The 15,638-nt window shown below is 44.4% G+C and overlaps 1 protein-coding gene across 11 annotated transcripts in view; it reads left to right on the top strand.

Annotated features, from left to right (window-relative positions):
• LOC115157482 (supervillin) overlaps positions 1 to 15,638 on the top strand; it is a 97,035-nt gene that overhangs the window by 15,283 nt on the left and 66,114 nt on the right. For 6 of the 11 annotated variants that reach the window (XM_029705769.1, XM_029705767.1, XM_029705772.1 and 3 more), the window contains exons 1-6: positions 3,293 to 3,583; positions 7,332 to 7,395; positions 10,707 to 10,798; positions 11,012 to 11,069; positions 11,587 to 11,741; positions 12,146 to 12,992. In XM_029705769.1, the coding sequence (XP_029561629.1) occupies positions 3,520 to 3,583; positions 7,332 to 7,395; positions 10,707 to 10,798; positions 11,012 to 11,069; positions 11,587 to 11,741; positions 12,146 to 12,992 (1,280 nt within the window). In that variant the 5' untranslated portion in view covers positions 3,293 to 3,519. Of the gene's footprint in view, positions 1 to 3,291; positions 3,584 to 7,331; positions 7,396 to 10,690; positions 10,799 to 11,011; positions 11,070 to 11,586; positions 11,742 to 12,145; positions 12,993 to 15,638 lie in introns of those variants that run through there. The other 5 variants (XM_029705775.1, XM_029705776.1, XM_029705774.1 and 2 more) reach the window with 4 other exon arrangements.

Below are 15,638 nucleotides of genomic sequence, written 5' to 3'. Positions count from 1 at the left end.
TGTCTGTGTTTCTGATTTCTTTGGTGAAGTCCAGGTTCCTGCTCTTAAGGCCAAAGGCAGATTACCTCAGATCTTGTATATTCCAGGATGAGATAGTGAAGGCTTTGTGTTCCATAGTGTCTAGTGTTTTCGTGTGGTTTAGGCCTGGACCATTACAGTAGGTGTGAGCAGAGCATGTTGAGCATCTGATACATACATCTCTTTGCTCTCTCTCCCTGCTATTGCTACATTTTTTGTAATTTTGCAGATGCTCATATCCAGAGCGACTTACAGGCGCAATTAAGGTTAAGTGTCTTGCTCAAGGGCACATTGAAAGCTTTCGGTTACTGGCCCAACACTCTTAACTGCGAAGATACCTCTCTTTCTCTCCCTGCTTTCTCAATTCAAAGGGATTTTTTGGCATGGGAGACATATTGTTTACATTGCCAAAGCAAATGGAATAGACAAACAAGGGAAACATTAGTGAACATTACACTCACAAAAGTTTATAGACATTTCAAATGTTATATTATTGGCTATGTACAGTGTTGAAGTATGAAAGGGGAGATAAATAAACAGAAAAATATGGGTTGTATTTACAATGGTGTTTGTGCTCCTCTGGTTGCCCGTTTCTCATGGCAACGGGCCACACATCTTGCTGCTGTGAATACACACTGTGGTATTTCACCCAGTAGATATGAGAGTTTATCAACATTGGATTTGTTTTCAAATTCTTTGTGGGTCTGTGTAATCTGGAGGGAAATATGTCTCTCTAATGTGGTCATACATTTGGCAGGAGGTTAGGAAGTGCAGCTCAGTTTCCACCTCACTTTGTGGGCAGTGGGCACATAGGCAAACCTGGCTCTCGAGAGAAGACTGGGTATAGTGGCCTCTCTCAATAGCAAGGCTGTGCTCACTAAGTCTGTACGTAGTCAAGGATTTCCTTAATTTCGGGTCAGTCACAGTGGTCAGGTATTCTGCCACTGTCTACTCTCTGTTTAGGGCCAGATAGCATTCCAATTTGCTCAGTTTTTTTGGTTTATTCTGTCCAATGTGTCAAGTAATTATATTTTTGTTTTCTCATGAATTGGTTGGGTCTAATTGTGTTGCTGTCCTGGGCCTCTATGGGGTGTGTTTGTGAACAGAGCCCCAGAACCAGCTTGCTTAGGGGACTCTTCTCCAGGTTCATCTCTCTGTAGGTGGTGGCTTTGGAATGTGTGGGTGTCACTTCCTTTTAGGTGGTTGTAGCATTTAACAGCTCTTTTCTGGATTTTGATAACTAGCAGGTATAGTCTTTCTCTCTCCTGCTTTCCTTAGTCTCACTCTATTTGGGATGACTTAGACAAGTGGTATTTCGTGTCCATTAGCTTGTCTGCACCTCCTATGTGTGCCGCACTATTGAAACCTTTCCAATAACTGTGTATGTGCGGGAGATTACAAACGGACTTCCTGGCTGGTCACAAAGCAGGTTCAATGAGTAAGCCACCAGTCTTTGATTAAAAAAAAAAACAACAGAAATAACTATTGATTTTCTGCTTAATTAAGAAAGCAGAACTTAGATACTTTTGTATATATAGTGTATGTGGACACCCCTTCAAATGAGTGGATTTGTCCATTTCAGCCACAGCCGTTGCTGACTGGTGTATAAAATTGAGCACACAGCCATGCAATCCCCATAGACAAACATTGGCAGCAGAATTGCCCGTACTGAAGAGGTCATAGGATGCCACCTTTCCAACAAGTCAGTTTATCACATTTCTGCCCTGCTCTAGCTGCCCCCGGTCAACTGTAAGAGCTGTTGTTGTGAAGTGGAAACGTCTAGGAGCAACAACGGCACAGCCTCGAAGTGGTAGACCACACAAGCTCACAGAATGGGACCACCGAGAGCTGAAGTGCATAGCATGTAAAAATAGTCTGTCCTCGGTTGTAACACTCTACTGAGTTCCAAACTGCCTCTGGAAGCAACGTCAGCACAATAACTGTTAGTTCGGGAGCTTCATGAACTGGGTTTCCATGACCGAGCAGCCTCACACAAGCCTAAGATCACCATGTGCAATGCCAAGCATCGGCTGGAGTGGTGTAAAGCTCGCCGCCATTGTACTCTGGAGCAGTGGAAACATGTTCTCTGTATTGATGAATCACGCTTCACCATCTGGCAGTCTGACTGCGGAATCTGGGTTTGGCGGATGCCAGGAGAACGCTACCTGCTTGAATGCATAATGCCAACTGTAAAGTTTGGTGGAGGAGGAATAATGAGCTGGGGCTGTTTTTCATGGTTTGGGCTAGGCCCCTTAGTTCCAGTGAAGGGACATCTTAATGCTACAGCATACAATGACATTATAGATGATTCTGTGCTTCTAACTTTGTGGCAACAGTTTGGGGAAGGTCCTTTCCTGTTTCAGCATGATAATACCCCTGTGCACAAAGTGAGGTCCATACAGAAATAGTTTGTCGCGATTGGTATGGAAGAACTTTACTGGTCTGCACAGAGCTCTGACCTCAACCCCATCAAACACCTTTGGAATGAATTGGAACACCGACTGCGAGCCAGGCCTAATCGCCCAACATCAGTGCACAACTTCACTAATGCTCTTGTGGCTGAATGGAAGCAAGTCCCTGCAGCAATATTCCAACATCTAGTGGAAAGCCTTCCCTGAAGAGTGGAGGCTGTTATAGCAGCAAAGGGGGGGGCCAACTCCATATTAATGCCAGTGATTTTGGAATGAGATGTTGGACGAGCAGGTGTCCACATACTTTTGGTCATGTAGTGTATATAGTAGACTGATAGGGCTCAGGTTAAAAGTAGTGATCATGTAGTTTGAGTGTTTTTGGTTGTTGAGTCAATAAGACCATGCCCATTGCAAGCGTATCTTTCCAAAAAATAAAAGGTTATTTCAGAATAGTGCTGCTAGTTGGCTGTAGTATACACCTCTGTCCTACATCCCAAATCCCACCCTATTCCCTATATAGTGCACTACTTTTGACCAGAGCCCTATTCCCTATAGAGTGCACTACTTTTTACCAGAGCCCTATTCCCTATAGAGTGCACTACTTTTTACCAGAGCCCTATGGATGCACCTCTCTCCTCAGTCCTCCTGGTGCCTTCCTCCAATCCCTTTTCAGCGTTTTTATCATCAGGGCTAATTTCTGCCTGTAATCTGATTATGGGCTCTGAGAAGGTTTAGCACCCTGCCTGCAGAGTCTCTCTCTCTCTCTCTCTCTCCTGTCTTTATCGCTCTCTCTCTCATCTCTCCCTCCATCTCCCTCTCCCTCTCTTTCTCTCTCTGTCTACATTGAGCTCCCTGGTTGCGCTCACTCACATACACATAGTGTCTGTCTGTCTCAGACTGCTGCGTGGTCTGCGCTGGAGATCCACTCCCACTCTGTGCTGTTGCCTGGCTGTATCTGAGTGTCTGTCTGCCTGCATCACTGCTGCTGTGACTGTCTTTGAGCTTCGTTAGCTGCTGTTAGCTGCTGTCACCCGGGAGACGGGGCCTGTCATCCGTGTGTGTTCCGTCTGTCTTCAGCCTCCCTACAAGTATGTTCCGGAACCCATGGATCACTAATTATCTCAGCCATGTCAAATACGGTTTCGATGGGCAAGGTAAGGAGGAGGAGAGGGGGGGTGTTAGCAGTACTACCACTTATTATGGACTTATTGTCCATTCATAGTAAGGAATTGTTCTTGTGTTGTGCGGAGAGGTGAGAGATTCCAAGGGCATGCTCTCTTATGGAGGGGACTGGCTTTTAGTGTGTGTGTGTGTGTGTTAATAATCAGTCAGATGTCCATTTGTGGACTTTGAGTTGCTGTTTCTTTGTTACTTCTCACCTGACTCAAACTGCCCTGGTATTAAACAGGTGCTTTATCCTTTGTTGTCCATGAATCATTGTATTGCAGCAAATCTTTACACCCCTTTCCTCCACGCACTTCAAAGACTGTACTGTATGTACAGAGGTAAGATCTTAATTTGAGACAGTTTGCTGGAGCAGGAAATGTGAGTTGTGGATTATAATTACTGGACATTTTTTGTAGGGGTTGATAGATTTTGTTGATGGGGCAAATCAAGTCTGACATTTTTTTTTGTGTGGAAATTACAAACTTTAGAAGCCTTTCTAAACCTTGAATACATATACTGTCTCAGCAGCAAAAGAGTGATCAAATTAAGATCCTACATCTGTATCAAGCATCTCAGAGTAGGAGTGCTGATATAGGATCAGTTTGGCCTTTTTAGATCAAATTGAGTAAGATTACATTGACAGCGGGTCCCTGATCCTGGATGAGCACTCCTAATCGGAGAAGCATAATACAAACGGCTCTAGATAAGACTATGGAGGATGACTGAGAGGGTGGTTTGCGTGATCTTTGCTGAAGATGACACACTCTCTAGTCTCTGTTCGCTCCTGTGATGCCTGGCTGCGTGTGGACAAGACCAGCACCATTTTAACATGCTCTATTTTTCACTTTATCTTTTCCTCTGTGCATTTATAGAAAATCCCTTTATTCACTTTTGACAGTTGGTCTCCTGAGCTTGTCGTGGGCGTGTTCTTTTCGCTCGGCTGCCCACGAAGCAACCAGACATTGCCATGATGTAGGGCGACTGACATGCCTCTTCTTAAAGGCCCAGTGCAGCCAAAAACATGATTTCCATGTCTCAAGGCTTAAAGATTCTTTATTAACCTGTCTGCTCCCCTTCATCTACACTGATTTGAAGTGGATTTAACAAGTGACATCAATAAAGGATCATAGCTTTCACCTGGATTCACCTGGTCAGTCTATGTTATGGAAAGGGCAGGTGTTCCTAATTTTTTGGGGTTGGAATAATACTGTGAAATTGTGAGAATGATAACAATGCCCTTTTAGTGTAAGAGCTGTTTGAAAAGACCGCCTGAAATCCAACCTGTTTTGGTGGGATGGGTGTTATCACTAGGCGGTAAATCAGTTAATAAACCAATAAGAAGCAAGAGTTACTAACCTCTCTGCCAATCACAGCTAGTTTTCCCCTCCCCACTCAGACCACTCCCAGACAGTCCTAGCAAAATTCTTGTTTGAGAAATTGATCTTTACTAAGAAGCTATTTTTGACCATTTTTATTGAAAACAATCACAGTAAGGTACTTAATTGTTAACCAGAAATGATTCAATATTGTGATTTTAAAAACGTCTGCCTTGGACTTAAGACGACCTGACTAACACTCTCAGGCCAACTGTAATCGCTCATCACCACCCATGACAACACCTACACACACACACTGCTTTGCTGCACAATTCATTGCTCTGTCTTGGTCTAGTCTTTATTGTAAATGAGAATGTGTTCTCAATGACTTACCTGGTTAAATAACTACCAACGCTCCCACTGTCCCTCCTGGCTGGGCAACCCCTCTTTGTCGTCATCCATTGGCTTTTGGGGCTAAAATAACCAGGGAGCACAGGTGTATTCTGGGGCAGAGGAACCTTGCCCAGTAACTTGACCTGCTCCTATACTGGGGAGAGACTTCACCACAGGGTTATATTGCTGCCTGCCTTGAGTAGAGGGACTGTCAACTATGCTATGGTGTACCTATTTAGCCAGAACTAGATGGTTTTACCTTTTTTGTACTAGCTTTATTTTTGGACGACAGTGGGAGTTGATAGAAATGCTTATTTAATGAATGCACCTTGGTTGGAGAGCAAGACAGTGTTCCTTTCCCTCTGATTACACTACATGGCACCTGCTCGTCGAACATCTCCTTCCAAAATCATGGGCATTAATATGGAGTTTGTCCCTCCCTTTGCTGCTATAACAGCCTCCACTCTTCTGGGAAGGCTTTCCACTAGATGTTGGAACATTGCTGCGGGGACTTGCTTCTATTCAGCCACGAGCATTAGTGAGGTCCGGTACTGATGTGGGCTCCCGGGTGGCGCAGCGGTCTAAGGCACTGCATCTCAGTGCTAGAGGCATCACTACAGACCCTGGTTTGATTCCAGGCTGTATCACAACCGGCCATGATTGGGAGTCCCATAGGGCGGTGCACAATTGGCCCAGCGTCATCCGGGTTAGGGTTTGGCCGGGTTAGGCCGTCATTGTAAATAAGAATTTGTTCTTAACTGACTTGCCTAGTTAAATAAAATTAAAATTAGGCGAATAGGCCTGGCTCGTAGTCGGCGTTCCAATTCATCCCAAAGGTGTTCGATGGGGTTGAGGTCAGGGCTGTGTGCAGGCCAGTAAAGTTCTTAAACCCCGATCTCGACAAACCATTTCTGTATGGACCTCACTTTGTGCACAGGGGTATTGTCATGCTGAAACAGGGAAGGGCCTTCCCCAAACTGTTGCCGCAAAGTTGAAGCACGGAATCATTGACAATGTGATTGTATTGTAATGTTAAGATTTTGCTTCAGTGGAACTAAGGGGCCCGAACCATGAAAAACAGAACATTATTCCTCCTCCACCAAACTTTACAGTTGGCGCTATGCATTCGGGCAGGTAGTGTTCTCCTGGCATCTGCCAAACCCAGATTAGTCCGTCAGACTGCCAGATGGTGAAGCATGATTCATCACTCCAGAGAACGCATTTCCACTGCTCCAGAATCCAATGGTGCAAGCTTTACACCACTCCAGCCGATGCTTGCATTGTACATGGTGATCTTAGGCTTGTGTGCGGCTGCTCGGCCATGGAAACCCATTTCATGAAGCTCCCAACGAACAGTTATTGTGCTGACGTTGCTTCCAGAGGCAGTTTGAAACGCGGTAGTGAGTATTGCAACTGAGTTGCAGCACTCGGCGGTCCCGTTCTGAGCTTGTGTAGCCTACCACTTCCCCTTGCTACTAGATGTTTCCACTTCACAATAGCGGCACTTACAGTTGACCGGTGCAGCTTTAGCAGGGCAGAAATTTGACCAACTGACTTGTTAGAAAGGTGGCATCCTATGACGGTGCCACGTTGAAAGTCACCGAGCTCTTCAGTTCTCTTCCATTCTACTGCCAATGTTTGTCTATAGATATTACATGACTGTGTGCTCGATTTTATTCACCTGTAAGCAATGGGCGTCGCTGAAATATCTAAAATCACTAATTACTTTTGGACATGTAGTATAGCTTTACTTTCACAGCTCTTGACCAATGCTATTGGACTCTGTTGAAAAAACAACAGTTATTGTTGATTTCAGGAGTGAATGCCTTATTTAGGCTGGAGTCTAGTGCTGGTTATCTAAAGTGTGTAATTCCCTAAATGTTTCCATTTTAGATTATGATGTTATGATGGACAGATTTCAGTGGAAGAATTCATCATTTTTAAACATGGTGGCTTCCAGTTTTTTGTCCATTATCAATTGGCACATTCTTGATAGTATGGACTTTTCCTCTCTGTTTCTCTCCAGGCTTTAGAACTGAAGCTCCAGTCAAACTCTGCACTTCAACCTCACTGCCAACCGAAGCTCTAAGGTGGGGGAAACCATTTTATGTGCACTTCTCATGTGTCATGCTCTACTCACGTTTATCAACTTTCAAAGCAACAGAACTTCCCCATGTTTTAAGCTCAAGAGTCTGTACTTTTCTAAAAAAACAACAGCTGAAATACAGCCTAGATATGGTCGTCTGGGCCCTGGTAAGAAATTGTGCACTGTAGGGAATAGGGTGCCATTTGAGACACAACTATTGTATCTGCCATATCATCAGGAAAAGGGGGTAGATAAAGATAATGGTAGGTTCTTCAGACTGGTTTAAGACTCGTCTTTCTTGCCTCGTAAGCATTAAAAGCTGAACATGATTGGAGCAGCTTATCCTAAGATGCTTTGTTCAAATGTAAGAACAGAAGAACAGTAATTCCTCTATTAGGATTGCTTTGTTTGCCATATTCAGTAGTCTCTTTCTATCCTGATGGAATTAACATAGTCCTGTAACTGAAGCTCCTTGGCTGGATGGGATGAATTTTGGGCACTAGCCATCTACACTAGTAGCCGGGAAATTTCTACTAACCCGGTTTGAATTATACCAGCTAAGTGTCCAACATCTTATCATAGCCTTAAGATAAAATATATATATATATATATATATATATGTAAACATGTTTTCACTCTCCTGGCGGGCTAGTTTGGCATGTTTCCTACTAGTCCGGTCTGAAAAGTATTAGCTAGCTTCATTTCCATCCTTAATCCATTCAAAGCTAGTTATGTGATCATTCAGTAATGTGTCATAGAGTTGTACTGTTTCGCACTGGACCATTGTAAAATCTTTTGATTGACAAGTAAGAGGGTCAGAGTCAGTGTTTCATTGTGACAGCAGAGATGTTTAGAAGATATTTGCCTGGGTATGTATCCTTTTGATTCCCCTCTATAAAGCCACTAAGACATGATCCTGATGGTTTCCTGGAGGTGGGCCATGTTAGGGTTAGAGGTTAACCTGTGCCAGGTCTTGTTAGCCTCATTCTTAGCTAGATCCCTCACTCCCTCACGGAAGTGGATGGCTCAGCAAAGTACAACATTACCTGCACTGAACATGGGGACTGACAAGATGTTTATTCCTTTAAAGGGACAATCTGCAGTTGAAACGATAACCAAGCGGTCGTCCCACTACTGTTTCGGTATAAAGCTAAGGGATGGGTCTGGAGAAATGGAACCACTCTCAAATGTATAGACAGAGCTATGGATGCAAAGACTGACCATCCATGATATTACAATTATAGTTTTGACCATGTATTAAGGCTCATATGTTTACATTGTGGTTGTTTGCAAACATTGGAGTAAAACAACATTTTTACTCTGATGGGGTACGGCAGTTGAACTAAGCACATGAGGCATTTGTAAGTTATATTCTTTGAGAATCCATGAGTGTACACTATATCATGAATTTATAAGTCCAAAAATGTATGTAGCAACTGCAGATAGACTCTTTTTTTTAAAGGCAGTGAATATAGTAATAGTAGTAGACATGATGTTGCCTTCACAACCTTCAAATGGTTTATTACTGTCACCAACTCAGTGGCCTTGTGGTTGGTGTCAGCCCTGAGATTGGAAGGTTGGACATTCCATCTCATTTTGAGTTGTACCAAAGACTCTAAAAAATGGAACCCTATTCCTCTCTGCTTGACACTCCACATTAAGATAGATTGTGGCCCTGCGACAGGCCAGCGTCCTGCGACAGGCTAGCGTCCTGTCCAAGAGGTGTACTTGTATATCAAGCTGCCTCACATGACAGAAACAGGAGATAGAACAACCTATAGGGGCAGGAGCCTGTCTGAGACAATGACATGTCGGACTTCAGAGTAATCTGATGTCCATTATGTGAGATGTATCCTGTATGAATGTGTGTTGGTACCTTACTAAACACTGGAGTACATCGTACATGTATATACAGTGCCTTCAGAATGTATTCAGACCAGTTGACTTTTTCCACGTTTTGTTACTTTACAGCATTATTCTAAAATGGATTCAATAAAAACTATTCCTCAATCTACACACACTACCCCATAATGACAAAGAGAACATAAAAATACAAATACACCTTATTTACATAAGTATTCAGACCCTCTCCTATGAGACTCAAAATTGAGCTCAGGTGCATCCTGTTTCCATTGATCATCCTTGATGTTTCTACAACTTGATTGGAGTCCACCTGTGGTAAATTCAATTGATTGGACATGATTTGGAAAGGTACAAACCTGTCTACATAAGGTCCCACAGATAACCAGTAGATGTCAGAAAAACCAAGCCGTGAGGTTGAAGGAATTGTCCGTAGAGCTCCGAGACAGGATTGTGTCGAGGCACAGATCTGGGGAAGGGTACCAAAACATTTCTGCAGCATTGAAGGTCTCCAAGAACACAGTTGCCTCCAATCTTAAATGTAAGAAGTTTGGAACCACCAAGACTCTTCCTAGAGCTGGCCACCCGGCCAAACTGAGCAATTGGGGGAGAAGGGCCTTGGTCAGGGAGGTGACTAAGAACCTGATGGTCACTCTGACAGAGCTCTAGAGTTCTGTGGAGATGGGAGAATCTCCCAGAAGGACAACCATCTCAGCAGCACTCCAGCAATTAGGACTTTGGTAGAGCAGCCAGACGGAATTCACTCCTCAGTAAAAGGCACATGACAGCCCACTTGGAGTTGCCAAAGGGCACCTAAAGGACTGTCTAGTGTGATGAAAACCTGCTCCAGAGCGCTCAGGACCTCAGAATGGGGCAAAGGTTCACCAACAGGATAATGACCCTAAGCACAGCCAAGAAAAGGCAGAAGTGGCTTCGGGACAAGTCTCTGAATGTCCTTTAGTGGCCCAGCCAGAGCCTGGACTTGAACCCGATCTGGAGAGACCTGAAAATAGCTGTGCAGCGTCGCTCCCCATCCAACCTGACAGAGCTTGAGAGGCTCTGCAGAGAAGAATTGGAGGAACTCCCCAAATACAGATGTGCCAAGCTTGTAGCGTCATACCCAAGAAGACTCGATGCTGTAATTGCTGCCAAAGGTGCTTCAACAAAGTACTGAGTAATGGGTCTGAATACTTGTGATATTTCCGTTTTTTTATTTTTTTATAAATTAGCAAACATTTCTAAAAAACGGTTTTTGCTTTGTCATTATGGGGTATTGTGTGTAGATTGAGGGGGGGTGAACAATTTAATCAATTTTAGAATAAGGCTGTAACGTAAGAAAATGTAGAAAAAGTCAAGGGGGTCTGAATACTTTCTGAAGACAATGTACATCTTGAATAGCAAGTCTCATAATATGATGCTAGATTCATCTGAACTTTCAGCTTTCTGAACTTTCAGCTTTCAGAACGACTTTTCATTCAGGGACAAGACTGCTCTGGTAAGGAGTGCTACTGATATCGATGCCAATCTTCTGGCAGTTCTTCCCAAAGGTGAGTTGCGTCCCGAACACAGACGTCATCCTAATGGCACCTTATTCCCTTGGCACTACTTCTGAACAGGACCCATAGGGTTCTGGTCCAAAGTAGTGCACTAGATAGGGAATAGGGTGCTATTTGGGATTCATCCTTTAAAATAGGAATAATAGTCTAACATGTTACTGTCATGCTTTCATGTTTTGTAATTATTATTATTTTCTTTCCCAGTTTCAGAATTAAAGAAACATTTTGAAAGTGTTGTCTCTATTGATTTGGAAATGAACAGGTATGTTTGCATTTGTCGATTCGGAACCCTTGACAATGACAACCCTCCCTCTGTCCCTCCGTTTCCATACATCCTTTCAGTTGTCATCCACTGTCATAGTTACCTCAGACCATTTCCATACATCCTTTCAGTTCTCATCCACTGTCATAGTTACCTCAGACCGTTTCATGTTGGTACTACAGTAGGGTGACAAAATTTAGTTAAAATTCCCAGGTTTTCCAGAAATTCTGATTGAAGATTTCTGGATGTCCTGTTTATTCCTTTCTGAATCCAGGAATCTTCCAACTGGGATTTCCTTTAGAGGAATGTGGTTTTTCATGATTTGTATTTAGTGTTTATTGGTGTATTTACTACTCTCCTATGCTACCTTCATTGTGCAATTGTTAAGATGCAGGGCTCCCTTGCAAAATAGACCTTGGTCTGAATGGGACTCCCTGCTAAAATAAAGGTTAAATAAATAAACTGTTTCAGTATGTGATAACACAGTAATCTCTGTATGCACCTGTCTGGTATGAAGCAGGAAGGAGAGGATAGCCAGGCGTCTGGAGGGTATAGAGAGTGACGTTCCTCCTGCCCTGACGCCCAGCTGTGTCGGCCTGGTGGTCAACCGTATCCTGGAGGAGGACCTGCCACGATACACCCGGGCCTCAGACCGCTGTGAGCCAATCATGGGTATGTATGCTGACCACGTTTGGGTGACAACCTGTTTCTGCTCTCTTGCCAACTCCTCGTGTCATGCCATGTTTGAGACGGTGTGTTCATATGATTTAGGTTGAGTTCCAAATGCCTCCCTATTCCCTATATCACGTGTATCCAACTCTTACCCGGAGCCTGGTCCGGAGCCTGCTGCTTTTCTGTTCTACCTGATAATTAATTGCACCCACCTGGTGTCCCAGGTCTGACTCAGTCCCTGATTAGAGGGGAACAAATGAAGGAAAAAAAAACCGCAGTGGAACTGGCTTCGAGGTCCAGATTTGAATTTGATACGGCTCTGGTCATAACTTGGGGACTATATAGGCGGCGGTGTCATTTGGGACACATCCTTACTGTGTGTTTGTCTCCCTCCGGTTCCACAGTGAGACGTTACAGCAGAGAAGACATGGAGATCCCACAGATGCAGGTGTCTTCCCCAGACAGACAGTCCAGGGGCAGACCGGGGGACCAGCCTGGACCAGCCGCCCACCCCCACACAGAGCCTGTCCTATCCCTCTCTGGTGGCCCAGTGGACCCAGCCAGCCTCAGCTCCAAGGCTGAACGGATCGCCCGCTACAAAGCCGAGCGCCGTCGCCAACTCTCTGAGCGTTACGGCATCGTCCTGGATCAGGAGATCAACATGGACTACTCCCCCCGTTACTCGCGCTCACGTAGAGAGTATGACGTCTCCGACAGAGGGGCCCCAGCAGTCACCGAGCGTAGGAGAGATAGAGAGGAGGTGGAGGAGGGAAGAGGAGGGAGGGAGAGTTCTCGCAGGGCTCCCTACAGCTCCAGACTGGGCCGGGTCTTCATGCAGACTCACCCTGCTGAGGCTGGCCAAGCTCCTGCACCAGGCCACGGCTCTACCCACACCCAGGCCCCTCCGCCCACCCGGGAGAGGGCCAGCACCTTCTCAGAGCGGGAGAGGATGATGAATCTGGAGAACTATCAGCTGGCCCAGGAGAGGACAATGGCAGGCGGGCCCAGAGGAGCCAGCAGTAGGCCACAGGATACCCTCCATACCCAACCCCAACAGACCCTTCCCCAGACCAGCCCTCTGGAGCAGCATCTCAGCCCCCCTTCATCCAGGGTCTCATCCAGGGAGTCTTACAGCGTGGATGCTGTCCCCAGCTCCCCCCTGGCAGCCCGCCGAGCCCCCCTGCCCTACGGCATCTCCCCCGGGGACCTGTTCATCGAACAGCAGGCTCAGGCCGTCCTCAGCAGACATGGGTGAGTTCAAATCAGCTTTGCTCTTATAATGCACTCTGTCTCCATTGCGTTTGATCAGTGTATCAAGATTCAAATGTACTCTATGCACATCCAATAAGTTGCTGGTACAAAGAACAAACTCCTGAAATACAGACAGTCCCCAAATCCAGAACAAAGAACAAAATCAAGAAAGTGTTCAGTATTATAAAGAGACGTTATTGCATGGAACTCATATTGCTCAAATGAAAAGCCAACCTGGTTTAAAAAAACAGATGAAGCAACACCTCACGGCACAACGTCTCTCCCCTATTTCATCTAGATAGTTTGTGTGTGTATTAATATGTAGCTCTGTGTGCCTTTTTAAAATAAAAAATGATTTAGTTCTGTCCTTGAGCTGTTCTTGTCTATTAATGTTGTGATTTATGTCATGTTTCATGTTTTGTGTGTACCCCAGGAAGAGTAGCTGCTGCTTTCGAAACAGCTAATGGGGATCATAATAAAATACCAAAAATAGACACACTAATTAATGCTCCTGCTGTTTTGTCAGGCTTGAACCTTCAGGTCTTCACTCATGTTTTATAGGAGTTCAGATTAGGTCATGGCCATTATAATAACGCACTCTCAAATATGTTTGATCTCTGTATCAACTCGGGTTGCTTTCAGCATTAACTGACCACTTTAAGGATTAGTTGCTGTATGTTGTTGCCCTTGGTAACAGTGTGTTAATTGTACCATTAGGGGCTGTATCCAGACTGTGGTCACAGTGTTCTATCACGCTAAGCACTGCTCTGGTTTCATAGAGGTGGTACTCTGCCTGCCTGGGTATCTCATCAGGGCCCTTAGAGGGGGTACTGGGTGGGTTTGGGAGGGGGTAGAGGGGACTATCTATTACGGGGGGGGGTTGTTCAGTGGGTTGGGTTTCACAGCTTGCCCTGTGAGGCAGACCTGAGGCCAGACCAGAGAAAGAGGGGGAGAGAGAGCACACGTTTCAGATACTATAGCCTGTTACGAAACCATTTGGCCAGCCTACTGCTATCGCTACACTTGCTAGCTCTAGAGGTTCTAGGACTGGCTAAATTATCTTTAACCTGTCTGAAACACTATGCAGACCCATTATGTCCTGCTCTATTATTGTATAGGGTTAATGGCACAGTCTAATGGCACACAAAATACTATGTATTGTCCTGTAGCCTGGCAACCTTGTCTCAGACCCACTGGTCTCTCCAGACAGACTCAGGATGTGATGCTGTTGCTGACACCCAGTATATCTATGTAGCTAGGCCTACTATCTACTTATTATAGCTAGACAGGTTTAAAAGGGCTTTTTCAGCTGAATTTAAGAGAAGAGCAGTCACAGATAGTCAATCATAAATCAATCTAGTTTAACACAAGTTGCAACAGGGAGACACCTCTAGCACAGAAGCAGAGAAAATGTCTAATGTGCCTTTTGGAGATAAGCCCTTTAAATTCTAATCCGACAGTATCAAATGTTCTGTAAACACCGGCCCGAAAGGCTGCGAGGAGGACACAACATCAGCTGCTACAGAATCAGAGATACATTATCAGTGTGTCCCTGGCCCAGTGTTGCGTCAGACTTTAACCATAACATTAATACGGGAAGTTAAACAGGTCAACAGTAGGAACCTCACTACTTAGTAACTGTTAAACAGGTCAACAGTAGGAACCTCAGTACTTAGTTACTGTTAAACAGGTCAACAGTAGGAACCTCAGTACTTAGTTACTGTTAAACAGGTCAACAGTAGGAACCTCAGTACTTAGTTACTGTTAAACAGGTCAACAGTAGGAACCTCAGTACTTAGTTACTGTTAAACAGGTCAACAGTAGGAACCTCACTACTTAGTTACTGTTAAACAGGTCAACAGTAGGAACCTCACTACTTAGTTACTGTTAAACAGGTCAACAGTAGGAACCTCAGTACTTAGTTACTGTTAAACAGGTCAACAGTAGGAACCTCAGTACTTAGTTACTGTTAAACAGGTCAACAGTAGGAACCTCAGTACTTAGTTACTGTTAAACAGGTCAACAGTAGGAACCTCAGTACTTAGTTACTGTTAAACAGGTCAACAGTAGGAACCTCACTACTTAGTTACTGTTAAACAGGTCAACAGTAGGAACCTCACTACTTAGTTACTGTTAAACAGGTCAACAGTAGGAACCTCAGTACTTAGTTACTGTTAAACAGGTCAACAGTAGGAACCTCAGTACTTAGTTACTGTTAAACAGGTCAACAGTAGGAACCTCAGTACTTAGTTACTGTTAAACAGGTCAACAGTAGGAACCTCAGTACTTAGTTACTGTTAAACAGGTCAACAGTAGGAACCTCACTACTTAGTTACTGTTAAACAGGTCAACAGTAGGAACCTCAGTACTTAGTTACTGTTAAACAGGTCAACAGTAGGAACCTCACTACTTAGTTACTGTTAAACAGGTCAACAGTAGGAACCTCACTACTTAGTAACTGTTAAACAGGTCAACAGTAGGAACCTCACTACTTAGTTACTGTTAAACAGGTCAACAGTAGGAACCTCACTACTTAGTTACTGTTAAACAGGTCAACAGGAACCTCAGTACTTAGTTACTGTTAAACAGGTCAACAGTAGGAACCTCACTACTTAGTTACTGTTAAACAGGTCAACAGTAGGAACC

This window comes from Salmo trutta, chromosome 21 (genome assembly GCF_901001165.1).
Source record: "Salmo trutta chromosome 21, fSalTru1.1, whole genome shotgun sequence".
NCBI classification, from domain to species: Eukaryota; Metazoa; Chordata; class Actinopteri; order Salmoniformes; family Salmonidae; genus Salmo; species Salmo trutta.
The sequence above is the reverse complement of the archived record's forward strand: the minus strand, read 5'-3'. Positions and strand labels throughout refer to the sequence as shown.